The sequence below is a fragment of the Gossypium hirsutum genome, chromosome D12 (genome assembly GCF_007990345.1).
Source record: "Gossypium hirsutum isolate 1008001.06 chromosome D12, Gossypium_hirsutum_v2.1, whole genome shotgun sequence".
NCBI lineage: Eukaryota > Viridiplantae > Streptophyta > Magnoliopsida > Malvales > Malvaceae > Gossypium > Gossypium hirsutum.
In genome coordinates, this window is record NC_053448.1 from 32,136,150 (window position 1) to 32,157,031 (window position 20,882).

Below are 20,882 nucleotides of genomic sequence, written 5' to 3' on the forward strand. Positions count from 1 at the left end.
AAAGAAAAAGAAAAAGAGAAAGAAGAGAGGAGAAAGACGCACGGCCTAAGGGCTTTTAAGTTTCAAACTTCAATTGGTTATTCAATTTAGTCCATTTTCTTGTAATTTTTATTTTTTGGAATTTTAGTGTTTAGTACTACTTGACCCATGTTGAAATTTTAACAATTATTAAGATTTTAAATGTTGTTAATGTTGAATAGTTTTAGTATTAGGGATTAAATTGATAGATTTTAAAACTAGAAATGGAAAAGGATTAAATTGTAGAATAAATTATAAATTTTGTGTAATAAGGACTAAATTGTGAAAAATTTGAAATTTAGGGGTTTAATTGAAAATAGGGAGCTAAATTTAACTTAAAGTGAAATTAGTATAAAAAAATAGGATTAAATGTGAAGAACAAAAATTAGTCTCGGTTTAGGGACTAAATTGGAATTTAAGCAAATATTGAGTAAAAACTGAAATAATCAATGTGAAATTGAATTGTGTTGTATTAATGTATTTTAATTATTTTAATTATTTTAATTATTTTAATTTCGTAGCTAACATCATACCGGAATCCTTGACTAAAAAGGGGAAGGATAAAATTGACGTCGAATAGCTCCAAATTCATGGTTTGTGTTTCTATAATCTGAACTAAGTTATAAATTATTGCATTTAAAATTATTGCATATGGTAAGCATTGGAGGTGAGAATTAATGTGCTTTACAATTAACTTGAATTCATAGTTGATTGAATTGGATTGATTTGGCATATGTTATGAATGTATTGAGTAATTAGAAATTTGAAATGAATATATGTGTAATTGTGATAATGTGCAAATATGAGAATTGAATATTGGTTGTATTTGAAAAGTGAAATGAAACCCTATTAACTGTATTGGACTGAGTCAGATATAGATGGCATGCTATAGGATAGGAAGAGTTCAAGGATTTCTTCAACTTCGAGTCGATGAGGCACTAGGTGCCAATTTGCTCCGGTTTAATCAATGAGACACTGGGTGTCAATTCATATAGCACTGGGCACAGTTATTACTTCAGATTTATCTGATGAGGCACTAGGTGCCAACTGGTGTGTTGGTTGGATCCGTGTATCCATTCAAGTCCAAGTCGTGTTAATAGGGGTAAATAAACAATAAAGTTCTATATTTGATATTAAAATGACATAATATGTGGAATGAAAATGAGATAATAGATTGAAAAATGAAATGTGAAATTGTTGTGAACAAAAGAAAAATATAAGTTATGTACTCATGAATTGAATATGGAATGAGTTGTGCCATTGTATAAATGCAATGTTGATTGATATATGGAAGCTATTTATATAGCAAGTGATGGGAATTGAAATAATTGTTAAAGCCAAATCAAGTATGAAATCATGTGAAAAATTGAATATGATATAGAATGATGCGTTAATATGTATAAATTTGAAAGGATGATATCTTGTAATGGTATGCTTAGTTATAATAATGATTGAATAATTCGGTTTTAGCATTAATATATTATTATGTCTTTAATTTTTCAAATTATAGAAATGCCACTGAGTTTTACTCAGTGTACGGTTTTGTTTTCCGTGCGCAGGTTAGGTATTTCTCTTTGATTGTCGATTCAACATCCAACAACGATCTTGATCTCAAATGTGATAACGTTTATCTTTTGTAATGGCATGTACCTAGGATGTATTTGGGTTTTTAATGAATTTGGTATATGTTATGTAGTTGAGTTTGAGTATAATGTTGGTTTGGTATGTTTATAAACATATGTTACGTTTGATGCCGTAATTTGGGTATCTTATTTTTAACCTAAGATTGTTAGGTGTTTGCGAATTTACTAATGATGTTTAGGTGGTTATGAACTAGGCTAAATGGAGTGATCTTGATATGTTCGGAACTTTGATTTGAATGATGTATTGATGATATGTTTTGATGATATAAATGTGGTACCAATGAGGGTACATTGGTTAGGCACCTAGGATGATTGTTTTGGCATGTTTTGAATGTATTTAATCGTGTTTTGAATAGGTTAAATGAATGATTTTTGAGTTTCTTAATGCCCAAGCAAGTAGGAAATGGTAAACTTGTTGTTTAAGACACATTTTAGGTCTACATGGCCAGACACACGGGCTTGTGACTTGGCCGTGTGAGACACACGGCTAGCACACGGGCGTGCGAGGCCATTTCGAGAGTTTACATGGCCTGGCACACGGGTGTGTGGCTTGGCCATGTGACCAAAGTCAGAGAGTTACACAGGCACGAAAACAAGCTAGGACACGACCATGTGTCCCTACTTCGAATGTCCACACGGCCTGAGACATGGGCGTGTGACCCCTGCAGTTAAATTTTTCTAACTTTTTTCTAAAATTTTCAAATGTTCCCAATTTAGTCTCGGAACACTTTTAAAGTGATTTTAAGGCCTCGAGGGTTCGAATAACAGACGATATGCTTGTATAATATTAGATTATGTTATGTTCATTGAATGTTTTGAAAAGAATGATTAAGTGATATTTATTTGGTAATGCTCTGCAACCCTATTCTGGCGACGAATACGGGTTAAAGGTGTTGCATTTAGTGGTATCAGAGATTGCATGTTTTACCGATTATCAGACTAAATCGAGCTCAAAATTGAGTCTAGAGGTATATGTCATAGTTGAGTTGAATTGAGTCGGGATTCGGATGCTGATGCATTTGTTTTTGTTTTTGTTTTTGTTTTTGTTTTATAGTTGAAAATGTCGGATGATTATAATAACGATGTTGATCAAGAGATGTATATCGGAGATGACGTCTCTAATGAGTTAGATGGAACCGAATCGATAACATCGAGTGTTAATCCAGTTGGTACTCAACAACCTAACGTTGAGTGATGTAATGCTGAGGGAGGAGGTGACTCACAATTGCTTCGAGCTATCGCTGATGCTCTTTAGTGTGTTGTGGGAACTACATCCGCTACAACATCTACACCTACTTTTCGTCGGGATCTGATTAATGATTTATGTAGATACGGTGCAACCAAATTCTTAGGTTTGAAAGGAGTTGACCCTTCTGTAGCTGAAGTTTGGATTGAATCCACTAACCACATCTTGCAACAACTTGAATGCAACCCACGTGAAAGCGTAATATGTGTTGTTTCTCTACTGTAAGGAGAAGCATATACCTGGTGGCAATCAATGACACGCCACATATCCTCAGATCAAGCTAATTGGGAATTCTTCCAAAAGGAATTCTAAAAAGAAATATGTTGGTGAACTGTATATTTGTAACACCCCTAACTCGTATTCGTCGCCAGAACAAGGTTACGGAGCATTACCAGAATACACAGATCAAATACAAACATTTCATATGATTTAACATTCATGTCAGATATTATTCATAAAGTCCCTTATATGAGCCTTCGAGACTCAAAACATGCATTAGAATCAAGTCGGGACTAAACCAGATACTCATAGAATTTTTCGTGAAATTTCAAAATTTTTCCAAGGTGCAGGGGCACATGCCCATGTGGCCAGGCCGTGTGAGACACGCCCGTGTCTTAGGTCATGTGGACATTTGAAATAGGGCACATGGCCATGTCCCGGCCTGTGTCCAAATTACGGAGGTTACTAACTTAGGTCACACGGCCAAGTCACACGCCCGTGTACTAGGCCGTGTGTAGGTGCAGGGGTCACACGGCCAAGCCACACGCCCATGTGCCAGGCCGTGTGAAATATCCTGAGCATTCTATTTTGAATTTTAAAGATGCAAGGGACACACGACCGAAACACCCCCATGTGCTAGGCCGTGTGTCACACACGGCTAAGACACATGCCCATGTCTCTTCCCGTGTAGACAAAAATAGGTCATTTCTAAGGCCATTTTTCTCACCCAACTTGTCTCACACCTACATCAACACATAAATACATTCACAAGGAAATACCAATAACTTGAATCAACACAAACCAAGTTTTAAACAAGTCATTTTGTCACATATATCTTAGCATTCTCATTTACCATGGTGATCAAACTCATATTTGCTTACTTATACCAAACACATATCAAACATGATAAAACCACACACATATATTTATTTACATCAAAATATGTTCACTTAAACCATACCAATGGAAAATCACAACCAACACACATATATGTCATCATTTGGCCAAACTTAGCCTATACATGCCATTATACCCAAAAGAAACTTTGTTGTTTATACCGAAGTGAGCTGAGGGATAGTGTGATGTTGCTTCGACTAGCTTCCAACCTTTACGAGCTTTCAAGTAATATAAAACAAAGGAAATAAAATAGAGTAAACATTTAATGCTTAGTAAGTTCGTATAACAGGAAATTAACTTACCTATATAATTCACATTTAAGGTAAGCATAAAAATACATCCAAAGCAATTTGGCAATTTTCCTAAACACATGTAATCTCAAAAAACATGTTAGTCATGTAATTCATGTGAATATCAAGAATAAAGGGTGAGCTCATCAGGTAATAATTTCTATAACAATTCATCGCAAGCTCAGATTATTCCATGTCAGAACTTTGCCCATTGAATTTATTATAAATATTTATGGTTACACAGGTAGTACACTTGAAGTGTATAATCTATAATCCGTCAATTCATATTCGGGAGTGCTCCTTAGAGCACATAATCAGAAAGCCCTCTCTCGAGCCTTATAACAAGAAGCTCATGTGAGCCATTTAACAGAAAGCTTATCCGGGCTATATAATGGGAAGCTCATAAGAGCCATAATTAGAAAGCTCGTGTGAGCCATTAATGGGTAGCTCCGAAGAGCCATTAACAGAAAAATTTGGATAGCCATATATCAAAAAGTTCAAGCGAGCCATATCGAGTAGCTTCGGAGAGCCGTTAATCGAGAAGCTCACAAAGAGCCTTTAATCGAAAAGCTCACGAAGAGCCATATATCGAGACGCTCATAAGAGCTGTGGTGTGCCTACAACACATGCAGGATCTGTAACATCCCGAAATAGGGCCTAAATGGAATAGTGGTTGCGAAACCAAAAATCTGAGATAGAAAAGTTTAATGTGATTAATTTTTATGATTTATCGATTGGTTGGATGCATGTGTTAGAATACCGATAAGAAATTTTAGCGATTGCATGTCTGAATTGCATATTAGGGTTTAATTGCAAAAGTGGGTAAATATGAGCTTTAGATGATAAAGGATTTAATAGAAGTGCATAATTAAAGTAAAGGTCCTTAAATGGTAATTAGACCATTAGATTTTCATGGAAAAAAAATGGAAAAATAACTAAAGTTTTAGTGAAGGGCATTTTAGTTATTTGGTAATAAAAAGAATTAAAAGAGAAAAAGATGGCAAAATGTGCTCATCTTCTTCCATAAGGGTCGAAACTTCAAGGAACTCTATAGCTAGGGTTTCATCACTTTCTCAAGCTCATATTAAGTGCATCCAAGCCACGTTTTTAATGTTTTTTTACGTTTTTGGAGTCTTCGTAGCTCGGTTTAGCTTATTCTACCATTAATTCATGCTAGGGTTCATATTTGGAAAAATACCCATAGATGAAATGTGTTTATTTTGATGTTTTATGGTAGAATATGAAGTTTGAAATTATGTTAAACAACTTTCGCTAGGCGATTTTAAGTGAAAACGAGTAAAACGACATAATCGGTAAAAATACCTAATGTTCATAAGTAAATGTTAGAGTGGGAATTTGGTGTTGCCATAAAAGGGAAAGATATTTAGTATATCATAAAACATAAGAATAAGGGATGAAGTTTAATTTCCGAGCTTTGGGAAAAAAGTGTAAATATGCAAAAGTTTAGGGGCAAAATTGTAATCTTGCCAAAGTTTGAGTCAATGACTGTTTTGATGAATGTGAGTATTAAATAAGCTAAATTTTCTATTATAGATTAAGAGGAACGAAATTTGGAGTTCGACCGAGGAAAGAAAAAGGCTGAGGACTAAGTTGCTAGATTTGACAGTATTTTGTACCGAGGTAAGTTTACGGTAAATAAATGTAATATTTCAATCATTATTATTAATGTTGTTATTTTCCAGCAATTATGTACTTATTTCATGAAATTATTTAATGTTGACTCAAGTATGAGATGATAGAGAATCAGTGTTAAAAAGTCTCGTTGAAACATTAGAAATGTATCGGATACAAATGTCTTGATATTAGGGGGATGAGACCCCATGTAAGACCATGTCTGGGACATGACATTGGCATTATTGAGGTTATGTGAGGTCCCACGTAAGATCATGTCTGGGACATGGCATGGGCACCAATATGAGAACTCTCATGTAAGACCATATCTGGGATATGACTTTTGCAATACAGGAAACATCCTATGCAAGACCATGTCTGGGACATGCCTTTGGCATGTTATTATCAAATAGGAGACCCGAGTATCCTTAGTATTCCAAGTGGTTCAACAGACTAGTAAATAGACTATGTTACATGAAAGTTCAGGTAAAAGCATACTAAATAGATTCAGGTGAGTTATAAGGGTTAAGACTATCTCAGTTATCAGTTGAGAAAAAATTTCAGCAAGGGAGGAGTAAGTTATAATCATGAGTTATTTAAGTAAGCAAGTAAGTAAACAAGTAAGAGAGTAAGTAAAAAAGAAAGTAAAGATCATGATACTTGATGATAATTTATGAGTATAATTATTTATGATAAATGTAAAAAAGAAAGTAAAGATCATGATACTTGATGATAATTTATGAGTATAATTATTTATGATAAATGTTGTTATTTATTTGCTTGTAAACTTACTAAGCTTTACGCTTACCCCTTTTATTTTCCTTCTTTTTATAGTATCACCAAGCCAATTTGGGAATCGTAAAGGCGTCAGAGATCACTTCATACTATCAACAGACCATCTCGATATTTTGTGATTCGAAATGTTTTAAGTTATGGCATGTATAGGGACTTAGTCATTTTGTGTGTGTGTCCTTATGATATGGATAATGAATAGCATGTAAATACTCAATAATTATTAGCTATTGAAATGGCTACTTAAGAACATGTTTTGATGTTATGTATGCCTAAATGATAGTTAATACAAAGAAATTACAAAAGAGTAAAAATTTGCAATGGAACAGTTTTTGGACAGCAGCATTGACGTGATTTTGAAAAATCACCAAAGATAGTAGAAATAGAATTAGAGAGTGAATGAGATACAGAATTAAATCTTATCGAGTCTATTTTCATATGAAAGAAACGGTGTAGGCAAAGAAATTTTATATTTTGTAATATTTTAATTTTATTGAGACAGGGTCAGAATGGTTTTTGAAGTCCCCTATTCTGAATTTAGGAAATCATTAAAAATTGTACAGAAATAATTATGAGTCATAATTTATATGTCTAGATTCCTTAGTGAGTCTATTTTCAATAGAAATATGCAGAAGCATCAAATGAAGCCTGTACAATGAGATAATTGATTTCTAGTAAATAGAGGTCAGAACCGTCAGACAGTGAAACAGGGGAGACTTTAACGAATTAACTGTACTATTTGGCTAACCAAAAAGTTCTAGAAATTTTATGATAAGAAGATATATGAGTCTAGTTTTAGGAGAAATTTATAGATCTAAATTTTGAGTTTCTTAATTCGACTTATAATTAAATTAGTAACTGTCACGCAAGTGGACAGTTTTATTGTGAATAGTGAAATAAATTATTTTGATTTATTTAAGTATTCGAAAAAATTTTCATGTTCTCGGTTTGGACCTGAACCGTTTTCGTTGCATGTTTTAGGGTCTCTAGGGCCTATTTTAGGAACATATTGATTGAACGTGAGTGAATTAATTTTTAAAGTAATTTTTTATGCTCTGAAGTAGTAAGTTAAGTCAGGTAACGCCTCATGCTCGACTCCGGCAACGGTCTCGGGTAAGGGGTGTTACAGGATCACAACCGATCGGGATGTTGCTTCAAAGAGTTATTAACAGGAAGCTCACAAGAACCCTATAACGGGAAGCTCGAGAGGGCTAATAACGGGACACTCTTTCGAGCTATGGTGTGTCCGCAACATATGCAGGATCACAACCAATACGGGAAATCATGTATCCATCGAATTTTATTTATTCAAACGGGACTTAACATTTATCGGGTTTTGTCGGATATGTAATCAATTTCATATATATATAAATAAATAAAACAATCACATGCATACAATTTAATTAACACATATAAATTCTCAATTTAGTTACACGAACTTACCTTGACAAGTATTCGTTGATTTGTTGTCTACTAATTCGACAATTTCTCTTTTCCTTGATCTAATTCCATATTTTGTCTATCCAGATCTATACAAGTAAATTTAGATCAATTTAATACAATTCATAATCAATTCAATTCAATTCACATCTTAGGCAAAATTATCATTTTGCCCCTATACTTTTAATTAATGATGATTTCGTCCCTAGGCTCGGAAAATGAAATTCATGCAATTTAATCCTTATTCCAATCCTAGACAGTTTTTACATATAACATTTGCAGCCCATGTGATTCATAAAATTTAGAATTTTTCCATGAATTTTACATCTTTACAATTTAGTCCCTAAATCACAATTTCATCAAAATTCACTTTACAAAAGTTATTTATCTATCAACGACCTTTCATTTTCTACCAAAAATTTCATAATTCATGCATATTCATCCATGGAAAAACTCTAGTACTTTGATAACTTTACAAATTAATCCCCGAGATAACTCGTTTAAGCTATTACAATCTCGAAAATATAAATTTACTAAAAACGGGACTTGAATACTTACCTAATTAGGCCAAATAAGTTTTCTCTTTCTTCAGTTCTCCATGGCTAGGGTTTTCATATTTTATTTGGGAAAGATGATGATAAAATGATGATATTTTCTTTATTTTATTATTTATCATCTTTGTTTTTTTATCTTTCCAATTTTATCCTTTTCTTTTTCTAATTTTCCTTAGATGAATCATCAAACTTATCTAATAACTCCTGTTAATGGTCTATTTGCCATATAAGGACCTTAAATTTTGAATTCCATAGCTATGTGATCCTTTTAGCTACTAGAATTCAACTTTTGCATTTTATGCAATTCTGTCCTTTTCTCAATTAAACATGAAATCGATAAAATTTTTCTTAACAAAATTTCTATACAATATTCCTATCATAATACAAATCATGAAATAATATTAAAATAATTTTTTTAAGGACTCAGATTTGTGGTCTCGAAACCACTGTTCCAATTTCACTAAAAACGAGATGTTACAATATTGATGATAGAAGCCAATAATTTTTTATGCTAAAACAAGGTGGAATGTCTGTGGTTGAGTATGAACAAGATTTTTCAGGACTTAGTAGGTACGCTGTTGAATTTGTGCCGACTGAAATTGAAAGTTGTAAGCAACTTTTGCGTGGTTTACGTGATAAGCTACGAGTATAGTTAGTATTGCATAGAATTACGGAGTTTGTGAATTTAGTTAAACGGGTGAGAATGGTAGAACAAGCTCTGAGTTTTGATAAGAAGACTGAGACTACTCGTACTATTGGAAAGTGTCTTGGAGCTGCTAGTTCAAATCCACAACCGAAGAGATCAAAAGAATTTTGTGATAGCTGGAGGTCGACTTATAAGTCAGATAGAGCTGATAGAAACTGTGATTGACAATCAACTGTGTCCACTAGTAGTGTGCAAGGTCTAATCAGAGACATTGATATTCTGATTTGTGTGCATTGCAAGAAAAAGCACCGTGGTGAATGCTAAAAGTTAACTCGAGGTTGTTCTTGTTGTGGATCCATGGAACATTTTGCTAGAGAGTGTAGGAGATGCCCGTTAGTGATACAAAATATAACATTCCCTATTGATTTGTTGATAATGCCGTTTGGCGATTTTGATATAATTTTGGACATGGGTTGGCTTACGGAGCACAGGGTGATTCTAGATTGCCGTAAAAAAATTTTATTATTCAGAGTGAAGGCGGTGGTATGATTGAGGTGAATGGTGTTTGGATGAGTGGTTCAACTCGTATCATTTTAGCAATTCGAGCTGATAAACTTCTCGATCAAGGCTGAAAAGCTTTTCTAGCCTATGTTATCAATTCGAATTCTGGTGATGTTCAGTGCAGTAAAATTCAAACTGTTTGTGAATTTTCTGATGTGTTTTTCGAGGAATTATTGGGATTATCACCAGATCGAGAGGTTGAGTTTGCAACTAAAGTGTTTCTTGGTACGGCTCCGGTGTCAATCTCTCATTATCATATGACACTTATAGAGTTGAAAGAATTAAAAGTGTAATTGCAAGACTTGCTGGATCGCGGCTTTATAAGCCCTAATATATCAACTTGGGGAGCTCCAGTGCTCTTCGTCAAAAAGAAAGATGACTCAATGCGGCTTTGTATTGACTATCAATAATTGAATAAGTTGACAATTAAGAACCGATACCTTCTACCTCGTATTGATGACTTATTCAATCAACTAAAAGGAGCTTCTATCTTTTTAAAGATCAGGTTATTATCAGTTGAAAGTGAAAGATAGTGACGTACCAAAGATGACATTCGTACGCGTTATGGCCATTATGAATTCTTAGTGATGCCTTTTGGTTTGACGAACGCTCCGTCAGCATTTATGGATCTCATGAATTGTATTTTCCAATTGTATTTGGATCAATTTGTGGTAGTATTTATTAACGATATTTTGATCTACTCAAAATCTGAATTCGAGCATGACCAACACCTCAGAATTGTTTTGCGTGTGTTACGGGAGAAACAGTTATATGGAACGCTTAGTAAGTGTGAATTCTGGTTATCAGAGGTTGTATTTTTGGGTAATATTATCTCGGCTGATGGAATTAGAGTGTATTCGAAAAAGGTCGAGGCAATTGTTCAGTGGAAAGCACCGAGGAATGTGTTAGAGGTTCGCAGTTTTCTAGGACTAGCTGGTTATTACAAACAATTTGTAAATAGATTTTCGAAGAGAGCTTCATCGATGACAAAGTTGTTGCATAAGAATGTCCAATTCGCTTGGGACGATCAGTGTCAAGAAAGTTTTGAGAAATTGAAGCAAATGTTGACTGAAACGCCAGTTTTGACTTTACCAGAATCAGGAAAGGATTTTGTGGTCTTTAGTGATGCTTCTTTAAGCAGTCTCGATTGTGTTTTGATGCAAGACGAGAAACTGATCACAGATACGTCTCGTCAGCTAAAGATGCATGAAAGTATTTATCCGATGCACGATTTAGAGCTAGTTGTTGTGGTTTTTGCTTTAAAGTTTTGGAGACACTCCCTGTACGACAAAAAGTGTCATATCTATACCGATCATAAGAGTCTCAAATACCTCCTATCTCAATGAATTTGAGACAACATCGTTGGGTCAAACTTTTAAAAGATTTCAATTGCGTTATTGATTACCATCCTGGTAAAGCTAATGTCGTAGCTAATGCATTGATAGAAAAGCAGCGGTTGAATTGTGATCAATGTTTGCTCAACTCAGTATCAATGACGATGAAAGCTTGTTGGCTGAACTAAAGATAAAACTAATAATGTTTAATCGAATCAAGGCAGTACAATTAGATAATGACAAGTTGGCAAAGAAAAGAAAAATGGTTCAGAATGGTAAATTAGAAAATTTTAGCATTGATGATTGTGATTGCTTAAGGTTTCATAATCAAATCAGTGTTCTGGATGTTTTAGAATTAAAAGAGTTGATACTTTGCGAAACTCATGATAATCCTTTTGCTTTGCATCCTAAAAGGACAAAAATGTATCGCGATCTACGAGAATCCTTTTGGTGGCTAGGAATGAAAAGAGACGTAGTCGAGTATGTGGCTAAATGTTTAACTTGTCAGCGAGTTAAGGCAGAAAATCAGGTTCCCATCGAATTACTACAGCCTATTTCTATTCTTGAGTGGAAATGAGATCGTATAATGATGGATTTTGTAACAGGGTTACCTTTATCGTCAAGTTAGAAAAATGTTGTATGGGTGATTGTTGATCGACTTACGAAATCGGCTCATTTCATTGCGGTCAGGACTGATTAGCCACTCCAAAAGCTTGCTGAATTTTATATTTAGGAAACTGTGAGATTACACGGTATCCCTATGTTGATAATCTTCGATCAAGATCTGTGGTTCACTTCGAGATTTTAGAAACAGTTGCACGAATCTCTTGGTCCACGACTAAATTTTAGCACAGCTTTTCACCCGCAGACTGACGGACAATCTGAGCATTTTATTCAAATATTAGAAGACATGCTTCGTACTTGTATTATTGATTTTGAATTGGGTTGGGAGTGTTACTTAACTTTGGCTGAATTTGTATACAACAATAGCTTTCAATCGAGTATTCAGATGGCTCCGTATAAAGCCTTATACGGTCGTAGGTGTCGAACACCTATTTGCTGGTTGGAATTGTGTGAAAGAAGAATGATCGGGCCGAAATTAATTCAATAAACGGAAAATATTTTTAAGAAAATATGAGATAGATTGAAGACAACTTTTGATAGATAGAAATCATATGCAAATTTGAAACATCGAGCTATTGAATATTCTATTGGCGAGAAAGTATTTCTTAAAGTTTCGCCTTGGAAGAAAATTTTAAGATTTGATCGAAAATGGAAGTTGAGTCCTCGTTTTATCGGATCGTATGAGATCACAGAAAGAGTGGGACATGTTGCTATCGTTTAGCTTTGCTTGCAGAATTACGGAAAATGCATGATGTTTTTCACGTTTCAATACTTAGAAGATACCAATCGGATCTGTCTCACGTTATTTCTAAAAAAGACATTGAGATTCAACCCGATTTGTCGTATGAAGAACAACCAGTCGAGATTTTATAGTGTAAATGTTGTGTAACAAGCGGGTTCCATTAATGAAAGTGCGATGGTATAATTACAGTGTCGAGGAAGCGACTTGGGAACTTGAAGAGACGATGAGATCTCTGTACCACAAATCTTTTCAGGTAAATTTTGGGGACGAAATTTAATTAGGGGGAGAGTTGTAATGACCCTATAGTCAGGGGTATCGAAAAGTGCATTCCTGGGATTTCGTTCCCGTAAATCAAACTCATAAATTTTTTTAATAAATATTTACGAAGCTAGTTTTGTAGTTAATTAGATTACGGTTAAGCGAATTTGCTTGAATTAAGAGTTATTATAGTATAAGGACTAAATTGCGTATAGGGTGAAAGTTGAATTATAGATTAAAAATTAATAGAGGGACCAAAGTAGTAATTATCCAAATTTTTAATGTGGTAGACGACATTAATGTTGTATTATATATAATAGTTAATATATATGCTATATATTATAATTAATTAAATGAAATTGATATGTATATATGTATTATTTAATAATAGTTGCTATAATAAAACAAAATGGGAAATAAAAAAAAAGAATATGCAAATTAAAAAGAAAAGAAAGCAAAAAGAAAAAGAGAAAGAAAAGAGGAGAAAGACGCACGATCTAAGGGCTTTTAAGTTTCGAACTTCAATTGGTTAGTCGATTTAGTCTATTTTCTTGTAATTTTTATATTTTTGGAATTTTGGTGTTTAGTACTACGCGACCCATGTTGAAATTTTAACAATTATTAAGATTTTAAATGTTGTTAATGTTGAATAGTTTTAGTATTAAGGATCAAAATAATAGATTTTTAAGCTAGAAATGGAAACGATTAAATTGTAGAACAAATTGTAAATTTTGTGTAATAGGGACTAAATTTTGAAAAATTTGCAATTTAGGGGTTTAATTGAAAATAGGGAGCTAAATTTAGTTTAAAATGAAATTAGTATAAAAATATAGGATTAAATGTGAAGAATAAAAATTAGTCTCGGTTTAGGGACTAAATTGGAATTTAAGCAAAAATTGAGTAAAAACTGTAATAGTCAATGTGAAATTGAATTGTGTTGTATTAATGTATTTTAATTATTTTAATTTCATAGCTAACGTCGTACCGAAATCCTCAACTAAAAAGGAGAAGGATAAAATCGATGTCAAATAGCTCGGAATTCACGGTTTGTGTTCCTATTATCTGAACTAAGTTATAAGTTATTGTATTTGAAATTATTGCATATGGTAAGCATTAGAGGTGAGAATTAATGTTGGTGCAATGTCGTTACATCCACCAAATTAAATCCACTACTCAACCAATATTAACTAGTAATATAGGGAAAATAGGGTATCGATCCCACGAGGAAGCTTGTGTGAAATCTATTTGAGGAAAATTGAAATAAAACTAAATGTAAACCGCACACACGCACGCAAAGGGGGGTTTGTTTCAATGTTTGCTTGCTGAAAATTAAAGTGATGAACGAAAGTAAATTTAAATCGAGAATGCTTGAAATCAAGAATCAAAAAGATAGAAAGAATGCTTAGTTATCGACACTTTAATTCACCAAACACAAGTAATTGTGACTCAAAATTATCCTAGAAAACCAATTCAATAGCAAGGCTGTGAAATCACATACGAAGCGACTTCCTATCTCTACCAATTTTAATCCAATTAAGAAACGTTCTTAACTGAAAACTACGCTTAATCAGCCCTATATTTGATTGATTAAAGATGCATTGGGTACTAGAGAGACTTCACCTAACATTAACCATAGAAAATCCTCCAGCGGCTTCTATGTAATTAAATCCGTAGTTGTTCTAATTAATGGCTAGCCAATTAGTTATCACCAATTCTAAGTCTACTTAAGAAATACGATTCCTCAATTTTAACTTAGATGATTATAAGAGAATTCTTAAATTAACTGGTTGATCAATCCAATTGATTTAGAAAAACCCTTGAACAATAAAAATAAACAACTATGGAATACAGAATTTAAATTCAGAATAAATTGTGTCTTTGAATCAATTTGTCTTTGGCTTCATAAGTGTCTAACTAAGCAAAAGAAATTTAGCCACTCATAGCAAATAAAACAAAGCAAGAATTAATTGAAAACATAGTGAATTTCGAATCAATCTTGTTTAGAAATACTACTCTAATTGTCGAGCTTTCCTCCTCTCAAAGTTGCTGAACTCTTGGACTGATTTTCATCTCCTTGAACGGCACTTGCTAGATTGATTAGAAGTGCTTGTGCTTGCTGAATTACTTGATCCTCTCTCTCAATTTTTCTCTCCAATTTTTGTCCTCTTCTTTCTGGTTCTTCTCACTCTGTTCGCACTCCATGCTGGTAGGAGTCCTCTCTTTTTTATAGGATAGAATCAGCCTCAAATCAGGTAAGGAAATCAGAATAAAAAATCTGATCTGATCCCTTTAATTTTTGCTCATCCTATAGCACAAAATCAGCTTAAGCCAATTAGAGTTTCACTCCAATTTAACTACTCAAAGGCTGAATTGGATTGTCTATTTTATACACTAGGGTCGGTCATAGCTAGGGGAAGGGGAATTAAAATCAGAATTAAACCTAATTCCCTTGCTGACTGGTCACACAATTTCAGCTTCATTCACCTCCAAATTGGACCGAATCTTGCTCTTGTTTTCAAGGTCTTTTGTAGTTGACTTGGTTAATTCCAATTTTCATTTTTACCAAGTCAATTTTAATTTCAAAATCAGTATATGATCAGCCTTATCCATCATCTCCATTCGTGGGAATTGGATTCTCAATTGGGTCCATTCGAACAATCTAAATGTACCTACCTTGCACCATGACTTAAAACAACATTAAATCATCGAATTGGAACGAAAATAAATTAGCAAGGCATAAGATACACTTAATGTAAATTGAGCTAATTAGAAACCAATTGATCAAGAATTCATCAATAATTAAGGTAATTAGTGGAATAAGTTAAGCTCAAAATTGAACTTAACAAACTCCCCCATACTTAAGCTATTGATCGTCCTTGAGCAATTTCGAAGATTCGAGAATTGAAACACAAAAAATCATGCTAGATTTCAATAAATCAAATCGAAGCAAGAGTGTTGCACCTTTTCATGCTCAGAATAAATTTTGAAATCGACAATCATGAATTTTGGTTCATCAAAAGAGAAAATTTGTTTCAAATTCACAAGGATATATATAATATTTAAAAAAGAACTCCAAAATAATCAAAAATTAAGAATGCTTCCTTGATCAATCCTTACCGGAAAAGTGTTTAGCACTCATCACTCAATGTGTTTAGGCTAGGACGTTACTCTCAAATTGAAATCGAAAGTAATTAACCACCATAGGCTTGCTTGTCCACCTTATCTATAACATAACACATTAAAAATCCATAAACATGATTGAGGCTAAACAAAGGTTGTAATGGGGCTAAGGTAATGTACAAGGACGGGAGGAATTTATTTGGACGGTGGAGCTAGTACACTAAGCTAGTAAAATTCATCATTCGAAAGTCATCATTCATAATTCTGATTCTTTTTTTTTAAAACAATCAGCCCTACATCACTTAAACAGTCTCAACTTTCAGCCACTTGATTCGGCAGATTTGCTTCAATTTGATCGCACATTGCTTCCTTACATTAGAGTATTCCTTTGCATAATAGAGAGGCTACAACTTACTGATTGTTTACATTACTAATCAGCCTCTAATTTCAGCGAAAAATCACTCCAATTAGCACTTTAATCAACCAACAATCCTTCGATAAAAAACTAAAAATCAAGATGAACTCCCAATTGAATTAACTAGCCTAGAGAAGGTGAGTCAAGATCATTCAAGCTTGGTTCAATCTTTGGAGGTAAATCAATAAAATTGGGGTATTAAGGCTTCAAATTGGCTAACTAATTAGAGATAGTGTCAAGGTCGGCCTATGTGGGTAACGTGGCTTGCATCCTAATGCCTCTTAAATCATGTTCATGTGGATCAAATGTATTACTAGACTCAATAAGATCTATAGTAAGTTCTAGAGTAATTGACAATTTATAACAATAATCACACATGAACAAATAATAATGCTCTCACAAGTTGGCATGGATGTCCCAACTTCACACTCTAGGCTCAGATTTCTCACAAGGACCACATGATTGATCAATTTAGCAAACTAAATTTAATCCAATTCTGATTTTAAAGTACAAAGTTAAGTATGGAATTGATTTTTTTTTGTCTTTCTTTTTCGAACCAAAATCAGTCAATTGAAAACAAAATTGAATCCAACCAATCAACACACAACAATCAAAATCAAATTGAATTCTTAAAATTTTACAAACATCAAATATGTTAGAAAATAAATGAAATGATTCTCCCCCATACTTAATGTTTGCATTGTCCCTAATGCAAAAGAAAATTAAAAACTACTAATGAAAATAAACAATAAAAACGTAAAAGATAAAACAAAAACTTCTCTAAATTGGTGGGTTGCCTCCCACAAGCGCCTTTGTTTGATGTCGTTGGCTCGACATTGAAATTCCTCATGGATCCTCAAGATTGAACTCCTCCATCCAAGTTTTTTGCTCCCCTTCATGGAAATGCTTCAACCTATGACCATTCACCTTGAAAATTTTATTAGTTTCAAGGCTCCTAATTTCTATTGCCCCATGATAATGCACTTCAATTATTATAAATGGTCCAAGCCACCTTGATTTTAAGTTACTGGGAACCAATTTAAGCTTAAATTCTTTGCAAATCAGCTTTGAGTCACGAAATGCTTTCGACTTACCTTTGTAGATGACCGAATTGTCATATGCCTGTAGACGCAACTCCTCCAACTCTTGCATCTTCAATTTGCTCTCTTCCCCTGCTAAACTATAGTCCAAATTACATTGCCTAATAGCCCAAAATGACATATGTTCTAGCTGTACGGGAAGATGACATGCCTTCCCAAAGACAACCCTATAAGGAGACATCCCTATTGGAGTTTTGTAGGCTGTTCGAACAGCCCACAATGCTTCATATAGTTTTTGGCTCCAATCTTTCCTATTAGGCTTGACAATTTTCGCTAAAATTCCCTTAATTTATTTGTTGCACTCTCGGCTTGCCCATTGGTTTGAGGGTGACAGGCTGTCGATACCTTATGGGTAACACTATATTATGCAAGTAAAGCTCTCAAGGTTCGATTACAAAAGTGGGTTCCCTTATCACTAATTATAGCCCTTGGTACCCCATACCTATTCAAGATGTTGGCCTTAAGAAGTTTGACAACGGTTTTAGCATCATCTGTCCTAGTTGTAAATGCTTCTACCAATTTTGACAAGTAATCAACACACACAAGAATGTATAAATAACTAAAAGAGGAAGGGAAAGGCCCCATACAATCAATGCCCCACACATCAAATATATTACAAACATAGAAATTATGTAATGGCATTTGATTTCTACTACTTAAGTTGTTGGTTCTTTGACATGATGCACAATTTTTACAAAATGCGTATGAGTCCTTATGAATGGTCAGCCAAAATAACCCACACTCAAGTGTCTTATGGGCTATTCTCTTTTGTCCAAAATGTCCTCCACCCTCTCGAGAATGACAAAAATTAAGAATGGATTCTATCTCACTATCCGACACAACGCCTAATCATTTGGTCGCTACAAAATCGCCAAAGGTATGGCTCATCTCACAAGTAGAATCGGGCTTGACTTGTAATTTTTTCCCTCAAGTGTCTAGGTGCATTCATGGGGAACTCTTTGGTCATTAAGTAGTTCACTATGTCGGCATACCATGACAAGGTATTATACACACTATAAAGTCTTTCATCGGGAAATAGATCACTAGGCTCATTCCTCACATCCCCGGTCTCTATCCTACTCAAATGATCAGCCACAAAGTTCTCTTTACCCATCTTATCTTTAATCTCTAGGTCAAATTCTTGCAAGAGCAAAATCCACCTAATCGATCTAGGCTTGGCTTCTTTCTTATGCAGCAAGTATTTATGAGCACTATAATCAGAAAATACAATGACTTTAACTCCTAACAAGTATGCACTAAATTTCTCTAAGGCAAAGACTATGGCATAGAGTTCTTTCTCAGTTGTGGTGTAATTGCATTGAGTCGGGTTTAATAGCTCACTAGCATACCTAATTACACAGGACTCTTTACCATTTCTTTGTCCTAGTGCCGCACCAACAACCCTATCACTGGCATCGCATAAAATCTCGAAGGGTAATGCATAATTTGGTCCTTGAATGATAGGTGTTGTGATCAATTTTAGTTTCAATTCATAAAAAGATTTTTTACAATTCTCATTAAATTCAAATGTGACATCCTTAACTAGCAATGCACATAAAGGTGAAGATATTTGTGAAAAAATCTTGATGAACCTACGGTAGAAACCTACATGCCCTAAGAAAGATCGAATTTCTTTTACAGTGCTTGGATAGTGTAAGTTTTTAATTACCTCAACCTTAGCTTGGTCAACTTCTAAACCTCTAGCTGAAATGACATGACCCAAAACCACACCTTTCTCAACCATGAAATGACATTTTTCAAAGTTCAATATCAAATTTGTATCAATGCAACGCCTAAGCACTAATGCAAGATGATGCAAACATTGATCAAATGACTCACCATGAACAGTAAATTCATCCATAAACACCTCCATTAAATGCAAAATAAAATCTAAAAAATGCTCATTATACCTCTTTGAAATGTGGCCAGTGCATTGCACAATCCAAAAGGCATTCTCTTGAAGGCATAGGTTCCAAACGGGCAACTGAAAGTGGTCTTTTCTTGATCCTCGGGTCCGATTGGAACCTGTAGCCATCTACGAAACAAAAATGTGAACGACCAGCTAGCCTTTCTAACATTTGATCCATGAATGGGAAAGGATAGTGGTCTTTCTTAGTGGCTTTGTTTAGCTTCGTATATTCTATGCAAACCTGCCAACCATTTTGCACTCTTGTAGGAATTTCTAACCCTTCCTCATTGGTAACTATTGTGGTTCCTCCTTTCTTAGGGACAACATGGATCGGACTTACCCATTCCGAATCAGCCATAGGATAGATAACATCAGCCTCTAACCATTTTAAAATTTCTTTCTTAACCACCTCCATCATTGCTGGATTCAATCGACATTGGGGGTCTCTCTTAGGGGCTGAATTTGGTTCTAGGGCTATCTTGTGAGTGCACAAAGTCATACTAAGTCCCTTAATATCAGCTAGTGTCCAACCGAAAGCTTCCCTATGCTCCCTAAGAACTCTAATCAGCTTGGATTCTTGGGTTTCGGTTAAGGCATTCGACACTATCAACGACAAAGTTTGATTCTCACCTAAAAAGATATACTTTAAATTTTCGGGCAGCCCTTTTAGCTCAAGTTTAGGTGGTGAAATCAGTGAGCGAATTTGTTTATCGGTCACCTCAATGCTAGGGAAAATCAGTTTAGAGTGTGTCAATTGAGGAGAATTTAATGCACAAACCGAATCAATCAAAAAATCAAAAACAACAAATTCATTATTATTCATATCGGCATCAAAAATACTTTTAGTTAGAACACTCTCTAACTCATCATCCCCTCCTAATTCATAGAGATTTTGAACAAGATTATCAATTACATCAAGGGCATACACAGAATTAATATCAGTGGGATATCTCATAACATCAAATATGTTAAATATTATTATCTCACCATCAAACTCCATAGTTAAGTTCCCCCCGTGTACATCAATTTTTATTCTAGAGGTCTTAAGAAAAGGTATACCTAGGAGTAGGGGTACATCACTCAAACTAAAATTTGGTCCCATGTCCAAGACATAAAAATCGGCAAGAAAGACTAACTCGTTTACTTGCACTAGGACATCTTCTAAGACGCCATCGGGGTAGGCATTACTCCTATCAGCAAGTTGAATTATCAATCTCGTTTCTTTAAATAAACCTAAGTGTACCTTGTCATAGATACTCCTAGGCATGACATTTATAGAGGCTCCTAAATCGAGCATAGCTCTATCAAGTTTAAGGTCTCCTATCTTACAAGGTATCAAAAACATTCCAGGATCTTTGCACTTAAGTGGGAGTTTCTTTTGAAATACCGCGGATACATTTTCACCTAAACTAATCCTCTCATTTCCAAAAAATTTTCTTTTA

General features: G+C 34.3%; 1 protein-coding gene across 1 annotated transcript; it reads right to left on the reverse strand.

Annotated features, from left to right (window-relative positions):
• Positions 1-17,277: 17,277 nt before the first annotated feature.
• LOC107942564 (uncharacterized) lies at positions 17,278-17,712 on the reverse strand. Its single transcript, XM_016876265.1, has one exon. It carries the CDS (start codon positions 17,710-17,712, stop codon positions 17,278-17,280), a length of 435 nt encoding a protein of 144 aa, XP_016731754.1.
• Positions 17,713-20,882: the final 3,170 nt, after the last annotated feature.

Excerpts from the sequence above, each read along its gene's own strand:
- LOC107942564 (XM_016876265.1), bottom strand. The coding sequence starts at position 17,712 with ATGTCTCCTTATAGGGTTGTCTTTGGGAAGGCATGTCATCTTCCCGTA.